The sequence below is a fragment of the Bactrocera oleae genome, chromosome 6 (assembly GCF_042242935.1).
Source record: "Bactrocera oleae isolate idBacOlea1 chromosome 6, idBacOlea1, whole genome shotgun sequence".
In the NCBI taxonomy this organism is placed as follows: Eukaryota; Metazoa; Arthropoda; class Insecta; order Diptera; family Tephritidae; genus Bactrocera; species Bactrocera oleae.
Genome location: NC_091540.1, coordinates 29,373,391 through 29,393,148, shown reverse-complemented (window position 1 = coordinate 29,393,148; position 19,758 = coordinate 29,373,391). Strand labels below are relative to the sequence as shown.

At 37.0% G+C, this 19,758-nt stretch overlaps 1 protein-coding gene across 2 annotated transcripts in view; it reads left to right on the top strand.

Moving 5' to 3' along the window:
- Positions 1-19,758, top strand: part of LOC106620726 (uncharacterized) — a 122,894-nt gene that overhangs the window by 45,339 nt on the left and 57,797 nt on the right. For both annotated transcript variants that reach the window (XM_036368913.2, XM_014239317.3), the window contains exon 5: positions 13,138-13,304. In XM_036368913.2, coding sequence (XP_036224806.1) covers positions 13,138-13,304 — 167 coding nt within the window. The remainder of the gene's footprint in view (positions 1-13,137; positions 13,305-19,758) is intronic.

Here is a 19,758-nt window from a genome sequence, read left to right as displayed (position 1 = left end):
TCAATCTGTGAGATACGTATATTACTGAAATTCAGAGAAAACCTTTTAATAATGTATTCTGGGGTCAAAAATTGGTAAAATCGCGTTAATACTTCCCCTCGTCCACATATATTCAATTTAAAAACTTTTTAACACGGTTGATGTTATGCAAGATATATGTCCAAAAAGTCGCGTCAGTACATCCCCAAGGCAACATTTACTTACCTAATATAAAAATTTAAAATTTTCGGTGAGCTTTATACCGTATATATCGGTCAAGTCAAATTAATTGAATATAATATGCACTAAGGATCAAATTTGACCGAGGCAGTTCCACATAAACTAAATCGACAAACACAGTAACACACTAAAGCAAATTGAACTTTTTTTGAAGTATACGGTCATTTTATTATCAAATATATTTCAGATCAATCGCTTTAAGTGCCTTGTTCTTTCACATTTATCGATGTGTACCTCGATCTATTACATTCTAATAGCATTTTTCTTCATAGCATTCGCCTACGGAAGTATGGATGAAAGGTTTAGAATTTGTTAAATGTACTAGGTTTTAAAAATCGTGCCAAATAATCCATTAGAGTAGTTGTGTGATTATTGCACTCACCCGCAAATTGTGGATTAACAAATACTTTAATACTCTTGCAACATGTTGCTACAGAGTATAATAGCTTTGTTCACCTCACGGTTGTTGTATCACCTAAAACTAATCGAGTTAGATGGAGGGTTACGTATAGTGATGTGCGATGAAATAGAGCCAGTATAGCTATAGATATCTTTCAAATCAATATATTTCAAGAAATTTTGTTTTTTCGTTTATTTTTTTTATTGGTAGAAAAGAAACAACGTATGGAGTATATATTAAGATAAAAGTCTAATTAAAAGTCTTAAGTCAAAATCAAAATTAAAAAATTAAAAACTCATCAGCATGTCCCGTTTTGGCTGTGCTTTGAAATAAAGCCAGAAGACGTTATTTAAATTTATTTGTGTCCGGTGATATGAAAGCTGTAATTTTTGATTGATGGAACACAATTCGGCCTCTGTTGATCAAAGATGGCCTCTTCTGGATGAGTGCTGCCTTCAAGCGGTCCAGTTTTTGGCAGTAGAGGGCCGAATTGAGCGTTTGGCCATAGGGGAGCAGCTCGTAGTAGATGATTCCTTGCCAATCCCACCAAACACACAGCAAAACCTTCCTGGCCGTCAATCCGGTCTTGGCCACCGTCTGAGCCGCTTCCCCGAGCTTTGACCACGACCGTTTGTGCTCGATGTTGCCGTAAGTGACCCATCTTTCATTGTCAGTCACAATCCGCTTCAGAAACGGCTCGATTTTGTTGCGATTCAGCACCGATTCGCAGATGGAAATTCGGTCCATCATGTTTTTTTGCGTTAGTTCGAGCTTCTTTTTGAATCCAAGGTTATGCAAATGGTTCCAAACGGTTTTCTGGCTTATCTTTCCTCAGTAATTAAATAAGTGCTCACGTGACGGTCTGTTTCCACTATTTCCATGATTTTATTGCAATTTTCGACGACAGGCCTCCCGACGCGTGGTGCATCTTTGATATCGAAATTACCAAAACGGAACCTAGCAAACCACTTTTGTGCTAAACATTCGTTTACAGTATCGGGCCCATAAACTACAATTAATTAATTTTTTCAGCCGCTTTGGCTGCTTTTTCGCCTTGATCAAAGAAAAATTGTAAAATATAGCGAATTTTCTCTTTGCTGGTGTCCATCTTTGACGAGCGCTCACAACGTACTGAGTCAATCTATCGAAAAACTGTCAAAGACAAACTTTTAGCGCGAATAAACACGTTTTCAGCGCCGTATAGTATGACATGATGCGACACGTAACACCAGTACTATGGACAATAACGCCAACTCTTAGATAAAAACCAAACGATTTTTTTACTTGACCTAATATATATATGGTACAGTAAGACGGTTGGTATTGCAGATTAGGGAGAAGCAACTGCAGTTTAAAATTTTTTTTAAAGTGGGCGGGGTCTTGCCCCCTAATAGGGCTAAAGCTATAATAACAAAATTCACTGAGAACAAATATTTTTAGCACTTCTATCGACTGTGTGAAAATGGATGAATTCGGGTGACAAGCCCGTCCATTCGCCATATCACGGTACTGTTAAAAACTACTAAAAGCGCGATAAATCAAGCACTATACACGCCAGAGACATTAAATTTTATCTCTGGGATGATATGAGATGACTTTATAGGAAGTGCGTTCAAAATTAGACTGTGGGCGTGGCACCGCCCACTTTTTAGGTGAAACCCTATATCTTGGGAACTGCTTAACCGATTTCAACCAAATTCGGTACATAACATATTTCTCATATTTCTATGTTATAGTGCGAAAATGGGCGGAATCGGAGTACAATCACGCCTATTTCCCATATAACACCATTTTAAATTCCACCTGGTTTTTTTCACTTTCCACTATGAAAATCAAGCAACAATGATTGTATCGGGGTAAAACTTTGCGTGTATGATGCGTATAAAGTATGCCACCTTGTGACTAAAAATTGTCTACACCGAACTAAAACTGCACCTAGGTACTGAATTTGTGGACCCCAATGCCTATAATTGACTTTTTACCGAAAATATCGGTAAGATATATAATTGAAATTCATATAATAAAATAAATAATTTATACTCTCGATAATAGTATGTCTTTGTGTAAAAAATGGGTTGAATCGGATCAATACTTCCTTTAATATAAAACATTGCCAACATCTGAAGTAATTTCCCGGGCTTTGATCCTTACAAGTTGCGATTGGTACTTAAAATATACTACATGTGTTGTTTCTTTTTTTAACAATAAATAAAAACGAACAAAACACAATTTCTTGAATTATATTCATTTAAAAGATATCTATAGTGCTGCCTCCATTTCATCGCACATCACTATACACTATATGTACTACTATATAGATATATATATATACCTACATACAAAAACTAACTGGGTATTATTAAATTACTAAAATTTTATATAATGTCTAAAAGTATTACCATAAAAGTCGCATATTCATATTTAAACATCAGTAAAATAAATATGAAAAAAAAACAAAAAAAACCAAATAAAAGCTCTCAAAAAGTACTCAATAATTGCGTGAACTACATATACGTACATATTTATATACATATATACATTTTCAAAGTCCACATTTGAATATAACCGCAACAGCCCTTGAAGTGAACAAGCAGGATTGCGTACAAACAAGCGCATTTATCTCTTAAACGAGCTCTCAATTGCACACAAACATAAATAAGTACATACAATTCCATCTATTAGGCTGTACCTACACCACTAATAAGGACATAAAATATATTAATGAATTGAAATTGGCTTTTTAAAAAAAATAATAGATAAAAAATAAAATCAAAACATATTTTGAAACTAAAATATAAGTTAATATTATTATTTTGCAAGAAAAAAAAAACAGTTTTAAGAAAACAAAGTACCCTTTTTTTCCAAACAAATAAAAAAACTTTTATATACCTTGGTAGGTATTCTTATATCACGGTATCTTGATATCACGTTCTATTATTGTGTTCACACACAGAGGAAGTAAGGCCAGTGCCCTGTTATGGTAGCTGTAAGTCTGTATATAATTTTCCTGGACCTATGGTTTAAGTCCATAGTTTTTTTCTTGTCATAATTTGGCCATATCTGTTTAGCTATCCGGCATTTTGTTGCGGATTTCCATCTATTTTGCGCTATTTGTTCGAATTGCGTATTGAGCTCCCTCTTGATCGTTCCTAGCGGTTGCGGTATTGTCTCTGCCTCGGATTCGTCTAGAGAGGCTCCTACTTAGCCAACTCGTCTGCCTTTTCGTTGCCGAGAATGTTTCTGTGACCGGGAACCCAAGTTAAGGACAAGTCGAGTTGACCAGCCAGTGAGCTTAAAGCCTTCCATATTTTGTTTACTAAGCTGGAGTTGATCATTAGCGGCGACAAGGCTTGTAGTGCCACCTGGCCATCTGTATAAATCGCCGCTTTCTGTATCCACCCGTAGTTGTTCAGTAGAACTCCACAGGCCTAGTACTTCCGCTTGGAAGATGCTAGCTGAGTTTTATAAACGAAAAGAAAAAGAGATATCTAGATCCAAGGAAGATACCCACATTCCTACACCGCATTCCATTTTGGACCCTGTTCTCCTCAACTAAACATTTCTCCATTCACGTCTAGAGGGTATTTTCACCTGGAAGTCACTATTGAAGTCCAACCTGGAGGATATAGTCTGATTTATTTCGATTAGTAACCTGCTGGTTCAGAATTCCGCTATGTCTATAACTCTTCCTGTTCCAACCTTAATTCTTATAGCAGAAAGTGTTGCCACTTTCCGTATGTAAATGTCTATGGGCATATCGTCTGCAAAAGCTACTGATTTCACTCCTCCTCCACTGAGTTGTAGTAGTATACCGTTCAGTGCAACTACCCATAGAAGCTGGGAAAGAACACCTTCTTGTGGAGTCCCTCTGCTTACATAGCTTGTTCGTGTCACTGGACCGTGTGATGCTATAATAATTCTGTTCATAAGCATTTTTAATAGCTTGAGGTTTTTATGACTTTTCTACCTCGTGTAAAGCAGATTCTGTTGATCGACCCTTAATTTATGCATATTGTGCTGTCGATAAGTTATCCGCTATGACTGATCTGATGTGTATACCCATTAGCCCCTCTAGAACCTTCAGCATGAAGGAGGTGAGGCTTATGGATCTAAAGTCTCTAGCAGTATCGTGTGTTCTTTTGCCTGATTTTGGTAGGAACACCACATTTGCTCTTTTCCAGCCTCTTGGGATCCAAGATAGCCGAATACTGGCCTTATAGATCCTTTCAAGCCTTAAAACCAAAGGTTCTTTTAGCTTCTGCAGCATTATGGAAGTAGTCCCATCTGGACCTTCCGCCTTAAATCGTAAGACGCTGTTAATAGCGTATTCTATTTTCTTCTTGTAGACTATGAGACCAGAAATCTGTACTGTAGTTGCACCTTGTTCTTATTGAACATTCCTTGCCGAGGATTGCTGACTACCAAAGAAGTGCGTGTTCTTTAGAACCATAAGTGACTCTCCAACAGAGAAGGTCCAAGCACCGCCATTTGTCTTTAAATAAGCAATATTGGTATGTTCTTTGAACAGTATCTTACTCAGCCTGGCAGATTTTCTGCAACTTTGATGAGCAGAAAGACTGCCATGCGTCTGCCTTAGCTTCCTTGACGGCTGCTTTTTGTATACCTTCATATTTTTATAACGTTACAAAATTTTGGTCTTATAACTTTCATTAAAAGCTTTCCTTAGACGAGTTCTTATGTCTTTAGATCGTTGTTCCACCAATGAGGTGACATCCGCTTCCGCTTATTGCTAAGCCTCTCGTTACTATCCTCGTGAATTTATCCCATACTGTTCTTCTATGATTTCGATATTGGAGGGAAATACTGGATTTCTCGTGAATTCTGAAAAGTATCCAGGTGTGATCTGACATACATGACTCCTCGGAGACCCTCCAGTCATCAACGACCAAGCTATCTGCCTCCGTTGATAGCGTAAGATCCAGGACTTCTTTCCACCCCGAGAATCTATCCGAACTTGGAAATATAAATTTTGGCTTATCGCCTCTATTACATATATATAAGAGTGACTCACCTCTGATATTCGTTCTGGAGCTTCCCCACAGGGTGAGTCTTGCATTTGCGGCACACCCTATTAGGATGTCTTCCACTTTATTGTCATCTGTTAGTTTCTTGACCGTATTAGGTGGCACGTCCCTTTTGTGGGCCATGTAGGCTGAAACCAAAAAGAAATTGCTTCACTTTTGTTCCACCTTTACCACTGTGGTGTCTACTGTGCTGTAATTAGAACAAAGAAATGCATTTATATTTTTACTGATGAGAATGCAAGCTACATTCGTTTCCTTTGTAATATTTGCTGCTGTTTAGCCATTTTATGGTGTCATCTTTAACCCAGGGCTCCTGAATGATGCTGACGTCAATGTCACCCTCATTCATGAGGGTTATCAGAGTACCTGTAGCACTTTTCGAGTGCAGCAAATTTGGACGCATATTATATAGTTGGTCATCATCTATTCTTTGATGACGATATCTCTTACCAAATGGCTGTTGTCGACGACCTCTTCCATGCCGTCTTCATCAGCGCTTTGTCGCCTGTGTTTGAAATATCTTCCTCCTGGCCTTGCATATACCGAAGCTAATTTTGCTGCGAGCTTTCGATGGAGTCTGTATTGACTCATCTTCGCCGATGGGCACTAGGATCGGTCTGCTTGTTTTGTTAGGCTTTTCTTCCTTGATTAGCTGCCATTTTGCAGCTTTATGTGTCCTTAGCGGGTATTAGCTCGAGGAGTCAAACTCCGAGTGGGGACCCACCGGATTATAGAGTACTTAGCTCAGAACTAGACTCGATAATCTTACGTCGATCTCCACCCATCGTCTCCTGACTGGAGGTGAGAAGGTTGTCCTCATCGGATTCCCTTATAGATACCCGATAGTAATGACCGTCGTTGCCCTTGTCGAAGCGTTAGTCGTTCAAGTCTCATTTGTTGTTGTATTTTCGTTGTTTGTATTCATGTTTGGTCCCCCGAGTCAGCCCTAAAGGGGTTGACACATATTTTAATATACACCACCAATGATGAACCACGACCAAATTCAAAATACACCTTCAGGAGGTACACGCTCAAACCAGGTTGCTAAAGTTATTTCAGAAAGTGACAGTTTATTATGATACTGCACTAGATTTTTATCATCAACAAGTGAAGAAAATTTTGAATCGCTCTTAAAGATTAAAAATAAAAGTCTGTAAAATTTTTGGACCCGCTCATGAAGTAGAATCTGACAAAACAGATCTATCAGAAATTTTTAAATCTACGATTTACGCCAATTATGAAATCTGCTTAAACCAGTATAAAGAAACAAAAGCGATGATTTACGATCAATTGAAGCTAATAAAAGCAATTGCACCTACTTCACATTCGAGAGTAGAGCTGCCACAAATACAAAGTCTAGAGTAAGTTTAGGCATCCACTTCGAGGTGTCCGCATGTCCGTTATGGTGGTTATGAAGAATGACCGTCCTCCCTTGATATATTTACATATGCATACATCAACCATCCAAAATTATCACAAACACCAAAATTGTATCCCCTCCGAAACTAAAAGTCCAGCAGACGCGATAATAAAATAATTCGCACAAAATGACGATACATTTAATTTGGCTTGGTAAGCTTTAAAATCTAGATATGAAAACGTAAGAGTATTGGTCGATAAACAAGTAAAGACACTAATAAGCGTCAAAGTGTCAAAGTATTACTACACACAGCAGTTATCTCCATCGAACACAGAGGAGAACTGTGAGCCTTAATATACCAAAGATCACAACCTTCATATATAGCGTCTAGGGCACAAATTAGGCTACAACTGAAAACAAAACAAGCCAACTTCAAATTTCGAGAATGGGCGGGAGAGAAGTTTAAATCTCTAATATAATCTAAATCTGCCCCATTACCCTAATTTCCCCCCAAGCGGATAAGCTCATTCAAGCAGAAGCTATAGTCTTACCGCAACTCACTAACATGCTTCCAAGCTATCACATAAATAGCAAGCATTGGCAAAAGGTTTCACACCTAAAGCTAGCAGATCCCAACTGCAATACCCCCGCTCAAATAGACATTCCTATAGGCACCGACCTTATACCGCAAATATTATATTACTTGAAGGTGTAAAAAAATCTCAAACACACTCTTGGCGCAAAACACAATTTTCGGTTGGATACTAAGCGGACAGTTTAAAGAAACAGTTTCCACGTTAACAACTTAGTTAGCGAAATTTTAAAAGAACACCATAATTCACAATTAAGTAAAATTTGGGAGTTAGATGAACTCCCCTCCATATCAATCATAACACCAAAATATCAGTATTGTGAAGACTTCAAAAAAGCCACAACTACTCGATCATACAAATGGCCGGTACGTCGTACGACTACCGCTAAAGCCACAATTTTCCAACACTCCACGAATTGGCAGAAAATACAAAGTTAGAATTTCCCTGACAACCCCAGTGTTCAAAACACAAATATATGTAATCTAGTCAAATCGCTCATAAATTTTAAAAAATATCCTCAAATTCGAAAAGGAGTACCATACAACACAAACGCGAATATAATTATTGCCACCGGAAACTCATAGCTTTCGAGATATTTGCATTTTGAGTTGAAAATTTCACAAATTTTATCTTACAGTTCCTCGATTTATGGTTAACTTTTCTTTTATATTATGCACTTATTATACACTAACACTTCACTACAATGTTTCTACATATTTATATTGTATTAATTAATTTAATATTTGATTTAAATTAGTATTCTATTTTTACACAATTTTCGTTATATGCACAATAACAAAAGGGTTCCATATTGACAGATAATAAGTGTTGCCATTTCCAAACGAATGAAAGCAATCAAAATAAAAAAAATACCCAATTACCTTCTACAAAAAAAACTTATATGCACAATATTTACCAATTCAATGACAAAACGGACAAAAAAAGAAACGATACCTTTTTTAGTTGTAACAATATCCGTTATAATTCGTTATAGAAAATGAAATTTAAAGAGAGTGATATACCCTCTTTAACATTACTTTTTTTTGGTTAGATTTCCCATTTGCATGCACGCGCGTGGTCGTTATTTCTTTCGCGTCCAACTTGTTTCTGCATTGGCGGCCTTCGGCCGCGCTTCAAAAAAATAACCCTGGCCGATCCAAGACCGGGGTGGTCGTTATCCCTTTCGCGTCCTATTTCTTTCTGCATTGGCGGCGCTTCAAAAAAATAACACTGGCCAATCCAATACCACGGTTGATCAAGAGAATAGAACGATTAAAATTATGTTTCATGTATTTGTATAATCCTCTATTATTCATTTTAATTCGTTTGCACTATATATATAAATATATATATATATATAAAATAGATGTGGCAACACTTATTATCTGTCCATATGGAACCCATTTGTTATTGTGCATATAGCAAAAATTGTGTAAAAATAAAATACTAATTTAATTCAAATATTAAAATAATTAATACAAAATAAATATGTAGAAACATTGTAGTGAAGTGTTAGTGTATAATAAGTGCATAATATAAAAGAAAAGTTAACCATAAATCGAGAAATTGTAAGATAAAATTTGTGACATTTTCAACTTAAAATGCAAATATCTCGAAAACTTGAAGTTTCCGGCGGCTATATATATATTCGTGATCTGCAGAATCGGCAAGATACAAATTATAGCTCTTGTCAGATTGTAAAAGGATTGAAAACCACCATATGCATATAAAATATATATATCCAACCGCACGTACACTCATCCATGCTCAACATAATTGTCGTAGATATTCGAAAACTCGTCACCTCTAGTACTATAGTGCCTCATAGTTGAGTAAATTTTCATAGTTATAAAACAACTCAAAAATAAAGTTAAGTGGTCACCATACTACCAATGTGATACAGGGACGCACTTATAAAAAGTAAAGGTCGCATCTATCTCAGCGCTCCTTATATGGGGGGTTTATGGGAATCAGCTACAAAAAGCTTCAAATCATACTTCAAAAGTAGATAGATATTACAAATATAATTACCATATATCGAATTTACCACATTACTCACTCGAAAAGAAGCCATTCTCAATTCACAACCAATCACTGGACTCTCGCAAGATCCCTCTTCAAGGGTTTCAAAGGAGCACCTGTTCTGGCCATATCTGAGCCAGGAGTGGAGTCGCTATTCTATAAGCGTGATGATAATAGTATCACATAATAATAAGTCGTCAACCAGAAAATTAATATTAAGGGTATATCAAAATGACCCTCTCACGCACAATAAAGGTTCTTATCTTATCTAAGCACTAGTACCAACATAAAAATAAAAATGTTTATATAAAAATATTATCGCTTCTTACAGCTAATATTTTTCGAACACATTTATAATGATTGTTTGTTTAATATGAACCTAAGCGTTCATAATTAAATATTTAATAAACCTTATGTATACAAATAACACGGCCATTTTTATTTACAATACTTTGTGAGAGTGTCTAATTTATTCAAAGGTTTAATGCTGAAAATTAATCGATCTAGATCCATGCCTAAACCCAATATCATAAATGAAATTATTTACGATTTTCGTGTTGAATTTTTCCTCATTACATAATATATTTAATTTAGCCTCTTTGGTTGAGTTTATATCATATAGGACGTTTTCTGTAATGCAAACTGAGCAGTATGCATGATGAAACCAATTCGAAAAAGCAAAACTGGCATCTTTGCCAAAATTGACTATTCGCAAAACATCACTGTAAAAGCTGTCGAGTAAGTAGTTGCACAAAAAATTACACCAAAACTTATTTAGGTAGCTAAAATGTCACTGTAAGTTATTTATGTTAAATATAATTTTAATATTATATTACTGTTTTTTTATACCTATTTGTCCCTTTTTTTTAATTTTATAGGATATAGTAGAAAAAGATTGCGTCAAGTGCACTAAGGCTATCACTTTTGGAATAATCCATTTAACTTTAAAGCTAATCGCAATTAATAAATTTCTTTTTTTTTTTGCGTGATTAATTCTTCATTTCTAATGAAATCAATAATTATAATAAACCGTGGACCGGATCAGCAGATGCGACTTATCTTATGAGAGCGCAATGTAAATGAACACTCACCACCGTTTCTTCCGTCTGCTTCTGTAGGATATCCGCCAAAATTGGATTTTTCCCGTGGAAACGAGTGAGCTGGGAGTGAGAGAGCAATATCTTGCAAAGCCAGTCTTAATATTTTGTAGTAATTAAGAAAATAACTTGAATATATTTGAAATATTCTTAAAATAACACTAAATCGCAGTCGAATACATTTGTTAAAATAGGTAGACTATTTGTAATTGTTGGATTTTAGTTATGAGCTTTTTCATTATAAAAAATTATAACTAAAAAACTAAATGTGTGAAAAATGGTGTATACAAATAGACCAATGACAACATTGGTGCAATGAAAGCAAAAGAGAACAACTGATTTCTGCGTTGCAACTACGGGCATAACTTTGGACAAATTTGGTTTGATACGGGCGGTAAGTACGCAAGGGAGGAATACCGGTGACTGTTTGAAGTATAGCTCGCATGTGAGAGTAATAATAAGAAATATTTCACATATTTTTATGTTTTAAAACCCAAATTTTCAAATGCGCAGTTTTTAGCAGTTTCATGCAAGGGCATCAGTCAGCATAAAATCAGCAGTGCAAACTGCGCACTGATGACAGTATTGACTGCCCATATTTAAATCCAATTTCAACAAGTAAGGAAGGGCTAAGTTCGGATGTAACCGAACATTTTATACTCTCGCAAAGTCAAATGGTATACTCGGTTGAGATTTCTTTGTGGATTGACTGATATTTTCGGTAGAAGGTCAACTATAGGCACTGGGGTCCACATATTTAGTACTTAGGGACTTCCACAGTTTTGATTCGATTTAAACACTTTTTGGTCACAAGGTAGGCAAAGTTTTACCCCGATATAATTATTGTCGCTTGATATGCATAGTGGAAAGTGAAAGAATCAGATGGAATTGAAAATGGTGTTATATGGGAAATAGGTGTGGTTGTAGTCCGATTTCGCCCATTTTCGCACTATGACATAGAAATATAAAAAGAACGTTATACACCGAATTTGGTTTAAATCGGTTAAGCATATCCCAAGATATGGGGTTTCACCTAAAAGTGGGCGGTGCCACGTCCACTGACTAATTTTGAACGCGGTTCCTATAAAGTTATCTCATACCGTCCCAGAGATAAAATTTAATGTCTCTGGCGTGTTTAGTGCTTGATTTATCGCGCTTTTAGTAGTTTTTAACAGTACCGTTATATGAGGAGTGGGCGGAGTTGCCACCCGATTTCAACTATTTTCACACTGTAGGTAGAGGTTCTAAAAACATTTTCTTCCAGTGAATTTTGTTATTATAGCTTTAGCGGTTTGGGAGATATACACATTAAACCTATTAGGGGCGGGACCACGCCCACTTAAAAAAAATTTAACTGCAGAAGCCCCTTCCTAATGTGATCCTGTGTACCAAATAACAGTCTTGTATCTTATTGCGGATCTTAGTTATGGCAATTTCTTTGTTTTTGATTAATGGCGTTTTGTGGGCTTGGCAGTGGTCCGATTACGCCCATCTGCAATACCAACCGTCTCCCGGTACCAAGAAACATGTCTACCAAGTTTCATAAAGATATCTCAATTCTTACTCAAGTTAGAGCTTGCACGGACGGATTTCAACTCGTCTCTTCATGCTGATCATTTATATATGTATGTATATATAACCCTATATCTAACTCGATTAGTTTTAGGTGATACAAACAACCGTTAGGTGAACAAAACTATTATACTCTGTAGCAACAGGTTGCGAGAGTATAAAAGTATACTCGTAGTATGGCGAACATATGTATTATATATAGGTTTGCCAATATATGCAAATTGTAAGAGTTTAATACATATGTATGTTCGGTTATACCTGAACTACTAACTTGTTATACCCTATGGGGGAATGTTACTGGATTGTTAAATAAAAGTTCCAATTTAATGGCTTTACACTTATTTTTATTTCTAATACCAACAACTTAACACTTAGTACTTGTTATTCGAGTTTACAACTTATTGCTTATAGCTCAATTGCGCTTTACATGGCAACACTCTAATTAGAACTGTGTTTGCTGCACAATCCGACAGCCCTAATATAGTAGATCTTTAACAAACGTTCGCCACTAGGACATTCTGGCATCTACGAATTCGCTGTCTTGTTGCTTCTGGTAATTTATGGTCGGTTCGATTTTGTTATTTATAAAAAAGTAAAACTTTCATTAAGTAAAACAACCCAAGTTTTTGATGGTGTTAATACGTTAGGAATTTTTTTTGTCTGATAGAGTTTTTGCTACGATCCTAATTATCTAGTAATCTGAATATTATTATGTATATAGCATTAAAATTTTCTTCCAAGCAGTTTTTATTACTAATTTTGATTATTTTATTACACTCACCACTGTCAGTAATATATTTTTTATTATTAATAAAATATTATTTTCCAGATAACAATTGATGAAATACGCAATGCGAACATATTACAAGAGGAATCAGCTGACGATAATCCTACTATACACCCACTGAAAAACTACCCGTTAGACCCTAGGCTTCTCCTTTTTGGATACACAACCGAAACTGTTAATATGCTTCTTTTGCCTATGTTCAGTACAAGGTATATATAATATTATTATTTTATTCATCTAACGGTTCTATGTAACACCTGAAACTAATCGAAATAGATGATAAACTGAGTCGATTTCGTTGATTTTAGGATGATTGCAGAGTATTATAGAAGGGAGGGCATCTGTGGTTTAAACATTTTCGAAAAGTGGACGTCGCCCCTCCCTCTAATAGAATTAAATTGCATTAACTGACCTAACTAAAGCCCGAATTTCTTAAATTTTACCATAAAGCTAGTACGGCAGGTAAACATGTGAAGTTTTGGTATATAGCATTATGTTTAAGTGGAGTTAAACCTCAATCATGCCTACTTGAACTAGCCCCCAGATATACATTATGCAACATTATTATTCAGATAATGCAGTTTCAGAAATTACTTTGTACCAACAACATTTAAAAAAGTTATTAACATTAAAATGTGTTCAAAGAACTATATTTATAAGAATCTGTTTTTAAAAAAAATTAAATAAATACACAATAGGGGTTTTAAAATTATTTACACCCGCTTATTAATACCGCGTGTGCCCACCGTTTGGTTTAATTACGTCCTCAGCGCCTAGGTTGCACGAGTTTTTTTTAGAGAAGACCGATTAAATATTATTCCACTATTTAATTATAATTTGTTTCAAATGAGCAATATTTGATGGATTTTGCTTTGCAACTTCTTTCAAATGCGCCCATAAATGCTAAATCGGATTTAAGTCCGGGTATTGACCAGACCTTGATTCGATTTTGTAGCACCGTATCGACAACTAATTATAGAACTTGGTTAGATAAAAATACACCTCCGCCGTGTTTTGCCGTAGGGCGCAAACACTCGGCTTTATATTTTTCTTCTTGCTTCTTCCAGGTTTTTGTAATGTCGTTAGAGTCGAAAATGGTTTCATCACACCAAATTATTTTTATTCCAGTCACTCAATTACACCTTTTTCTCGTGCACATTTCAGCCTAAGTTTTTAAATTTTTATTAAAAAGAAAGACTTTCTAATAGCGGTTTTCCATTAAATCCAGCAGGTCTAATACGTCGTCTGACTTGAAATATCAATGTCAAATTCTACTTCAGTTAAAATTTTTGGAGCAGTTATTCGCCGATTTTTCATGACTTTCCTTATAATAAATGCATTCACTCTTTCTAACGTATTCTTTTTTCGCGATCTTTTAAATTTTTTTTTAATTCCCCACATTTTCGCTGACTTTAATGCATAACTTTTTAATTTTTCCCATTTTAACGTGATCGAAAGTTTTAATATTATACAACTGAATTGCGTCACTTAATCGAAAAAATGCTAAACAAAATTATACCGTGGGATAGATATCGCTATATTCGCAGTTAGTTGCAGTGGTATGGAAATATGTCGCGTCCGCAAAGGAGATGTTAACTGATATTAATATTGTTCAAGAAAACTAATTGTATACCCCTATTACGGTATTCATAACGATTTTCAATTACTTTCAGTCGAAGCTTGATTGGTGTTGCTAACCTAAAAAATTAAGATTTGGCAGATAATTAAACAGTTGAAAATTATTAAACGAAAAATCAAAACAATTTAATTTAGTTATTGCTCACAAAAAGGTTAATAACTAATAAAATTGACATTAGTTTTGATTTATATAATATTACGATGACAAAAATGTTGGGACGAAAACTGATGTGTTGCGCATAAAAGGCCTTCGGGATCACTCAAATCTATTCGAACTTTTTAACACCATGCAACCCAAAGTTTTATTGACAATTAAATGGCTTTTAAATAATGTTTATTGCAGATTCATAAGTTATTTTCGTTTAAATGAGGAGTCATTTTGTTTTTTACTAAACGAGATGAAGGAATGTTATCACACACTCTCTTTTTCCTTGCTGCCGATAGAAGAATGTGAATTCGTTTTATAGTAAGTAGGTAGGTAGAGTGGCTGTTTTTCAACACAGCTAGGCTTTAAGGAGGTCCATTTTGATACCACCGGGACCAAAGTCCCTCACTTTATTGGCTCCTCTCTGAGCCACCCCGTACTTCCGCTGAACTTCATCAGTAAGACAAGTTTTATCCGTACAACCTCCGAGACGTTGTCAAGAAACCCTCGACAAATGGCTACGATTCTTTCCCTATAGAGAGCCGTACAATCGTAAAGAACATGTTTAATGGTCTCGGTCTCGAAATGGGAGCTTCCTAAGTGTCTTAGAATGCCCCTTATTACTGGCGACTAGGGCTGAGGATTCCCTCAGTCTTAGACCTGACTTCGCTGCCATTTGCTGTCAAAACATGTCTGTTGGCAACAAATGTAAAATTAAGTTTAGCGCCTGGCTTGGCGTTGTTCCGAAAGCTCCGCTGATGCTCTTTGTATGCTTTTCATACTTCTAATCGCCTATTTCTTTTCCGTTATTGGACACCATACCAATATACCGTAAGTCATAATCGGCCTTATAATTGCTGTATAGAGCCAGTGAGCTACTCGAGGCGTTAAACCCCATCTGGGCCCCACCATTCTTTTATACGTACAAGTGCTGTAGCTGCTTTCTTTTCCCTAGCTTCCAAGTTTGGTTCCAAGAAAGCTTCCTGCCAAAATTAGTCCTTTGCCTTATCTTCTACCGCTAGCCTGATGCCACTTAATAATGGCAGCATTTAAATTCAGTCCGCTTGATACAGCCCATCCATTAATATCGTTTTATATTGTCTGCATAAGGCTAGCGAGGGTATTAGGGAACTTGCCTCTAACCGAAACTGCCACATCGTCAGCGTAGGCCACAACATGTAGCCCCTTCTTTTCCAGATCCACCATCATTTTGTTCATTGTCAAGATCCAGAGAAGTGGGGATAATACGCTTTCTTTGGACTGTACCCCTTCGCACAGGTCTGCACATCGTTAAAGCTCTCAGCGTTGAAATAATTGACCTGACCAAGAGCATCTGTTTTTTTAATTTCCGGAGAGGCTCAGAGATGGGCAAATCTTTAAGCGCTTTCAGTATGGCCTTTGGTTATTGAAAGCGCCGTCTATGTTTAAGAAAGCTTCGAGGGTGTATTCTTTTATCTCCAGAGACTTTTTAATCTCTGCTACCACTGAGCTTAACACCGTTTCTATGGAATCTGCGAAAATGCCATTTGGCTGGGTTTAGTTTGCTCCTTATGAGTATTTCTGTTAGCCTCTTCAACGTTTTTAAGAAAAATGAGGAAAGATCTGAAATAATTTGGATTAGTGTGTGAGCTTTTGCCCTCCTTTGGTATATACAGGTTGGTTGGCCTCACCAAGAAATAGCACTACTAGCTCCAAATAGTTTTATTCTAAAGTTGTCTATCGTGAGAGCACATGCCAGGTTACAAGTCATTCTGTCAATTAATTCCTTGTTTACAAGCCATTTTTAGTTGACGTGTCAAAGTATTTTTTTTAATATGGAAAAAATTTAATATCGCGTAGTGATTATATTCTTTATTTTGAAAGGTTTAAAAGCAAAGGAAATTTATGAACAATTGTTAGAAGTGTACAAGGTGTCCTCACCTTTAAAACACACCGTTGAATTTTGGGCTGGTGAATGCCATAGGCATCTCGTACGAACGAGTACTTTATATATTACGAGAGAATTACATATAAAAATGCTGTTTGGAAAGTTAGTGCCGCACACGTTAACAATTCACCAAACACTGGATCGAAAACCAATTCTCTGCATAATTTGGAGCGTTTTAAGCACAATAAAACCAATTTCTTGCGTCGTTTTATAACTATGGATGAGACATGGATCTACCACTATGATCCTAAATTGAAACAAGAACGTTTATAGTGGACTAAAGCTGGTTGTTCAGCTCCAAATCAGGTGAAGTCACAACGATCAGCAATGAAGGTTATGGCATCAGTTTTTTGGGATTCAAAATAATTTTTTTGGTTGATTATCTGCAGAAAGGTAAAACAATCAACTCTGAATATTATTGCAGCTTTTTGGGTCAGCTGGATGAAAAAATTGGTGAAAAAGAGAGATAAGGTTTGCAGCACAAAACAATTATTTTTAATCAAGTAGGTGTATTGCTCACAAAGGTGTTTTAACAATGACAAAATTCAACGAATTAAAGTACGAATTGCTTGAGCATCTACCGTATTAACCAGATTTGGCTCCCAGTCTACTACCTCTTCAGAAACCTGAAACAATTCCTTCGTGGAAAGCGCTTTTCGTCGAATGTAGAAGTTATTACAGCCGTAGACAGATATTTTGCAGAGCTTCCGGAAAGTCATTATAGGGAAGGCATAAAATTATGGGCGGATCATTGGAATAAAAGTATCAAAGTTAAGGGAGATTATATTGAATAAAAAATAAAGGTTGTCAAATATCTCCCTTCCGCCTTTTTGCTCTTCATTCATTGCTTTATAAAAAGTGTTACAGTGATCGGATTTAGTTAAAATATGCGCCGTTTTGTTCGATGTTCTGTTTTTATCTAGACGGCAACTTCATAATACCTTCCTCGTAGAAGCCCCCCTTCTTATTTGCGAAGAATTCGGACAGCCACTTTTCACAAGGCTCTTTTGAGTTCAACTTCACACCACCAAGGGCATTCGCCATGGACAGGAACAGGTGGTAATCACTTGGCGCTACGTCCGGGCTATATGGTGGATGCGATAAAACCTCCCATCCGAGCTCTCGTAGCTTCTGACGAGTTATCAACGAAGTGTGTGGTCTGGCGTTGTCCTGGTGGAACACTACACCCTTCCTGTTGGCCAATTCTGGACGCTTCTGGTCGATCGCCTGCTTCAAGCGGTCCAGTTGTTCGCAGTAGATGGTAGAATTAAGCGTCTGGCCATATGGGAGCAGCTCATAGTGGATGATTCCCTTCCAATCCCACCAAACACACAGCAAAACCTTCCTGGCCGTCAATCCCGGCTTGGCCACTGTTTGGGACGATTCACCGGCCTTCGACCACGACCGTTTTCGCTTGATATTGTCGTATGTGATCCATTTTTCGTCGCCAGTCACCATCCGCTTCAAGAATGGGACGGGTTCGTTCCGTTTCAGCAGCATATCGCAGGCGTTGATTCGGTCCAGAAGGTTTTTTTGCGTCAAATTATGCGGCACCCAAACATCAAACTTTTTTTTGTATCCAGCCTTCTGCAGATGGTTCAAAATGGTTTGGTGACTAACTCCCATCTCTTGGGCGATGTCACGAGATGCCATATGCCGGTCTAACTCGATGTATTTCATGATTTGATCGGTATTTGTCGTCACAGGTCTTCCGCCGGCTGGCTTATCCATGGTGTCGTTTTCACCGGCTCTGAATCGTCGAAACCATTCCACCGCGGTTCGAAGTGATAGAGTACCATCCCCCAAAACACCATTAATCTCACGGAACGTTTCTCTAGCGGATTTGCCTTTAACGAAGGAAAACTTTAAAATAGCGCGAATTTCGGCGTTAGTGAACTCCATGTTCACACATCTATAACTGTTGAACGCAATATCCAAACTAATCATGCATAGCGTTGTTTTGTAGGTTATGTCAAGACCTTTCAAATTATGTATAGTGTTGCCAGATACGAGCTCTGTAGCGCTTTGTACATAGCCGCGAAATTCAAAAGAAAAAAAGCGGAAGGGAGATATTTAATTTCGAGCGCAGAAACTTTTCTACCAACCTGTATATCACCTTCACTTTTCTTCCTCCATACCGAGGAAATATAGTTTATTTGCAGTGCCCCTTTAAGCATGGTTCTTAACCAGTTTATTATGTAGACTGCTGTACCTGAGCCGAGAATATCCTGTCTGGTCTCGGGCTTGAATCTGCCTATCGCCCAATAAACATTACTATCTGACACTATGGCTACAGGAGGGAACTCTGCTACCACTTCACTTCCCAGTGTATGCTCCATTGTTTGGTTCTCTGAACTGTCTGGGAAGCTAGTATCCATTAGCAGGCCTAGAGACTCTTCACTGGATACAGTTGTGGTCTGGCTTCTGAAGGTATCCGATGTTATGTATCGACTGTGCCTTTATTTTAAGTCAATACCCTTCTCCCGTATTCTCTAATCATTACAAAAAGATTTCCACGACGTTCCTTTAGCCTTCCTCACCTCTTTTTTATATGACCTTAAGAGGTTGTAATAGTTATCCCACTCTTCTTCTCTTTGGGATAGTTTGGCTATCTTGTACCAGCTCTTTTATCAGCTGCAATGGTACTTCTTCTTCGTCATGTAACATGATACCAGCCGGTATTTATTTGCGCACGTCTTTCAGCTTGCTGCTGTGTTTTGTGTCTCTATTACTATAGCTGTGTAATAAGAAGACATTAAGCTTTTTACTAGCCAATATACATGCCCTAGCCTTACCTACACAGCTTGCCGGTGTCCTCAGTCCTCAAATACGCCCTCCATTAACCCATTCCTGCATGGGGACGAAGTCGGGCCGTTTATTGGTAAATGATTTTAACTTTGATCTGAAACATTCTACCATATCTATGCCTGTTACAAAACCTGCTTTAAAATAT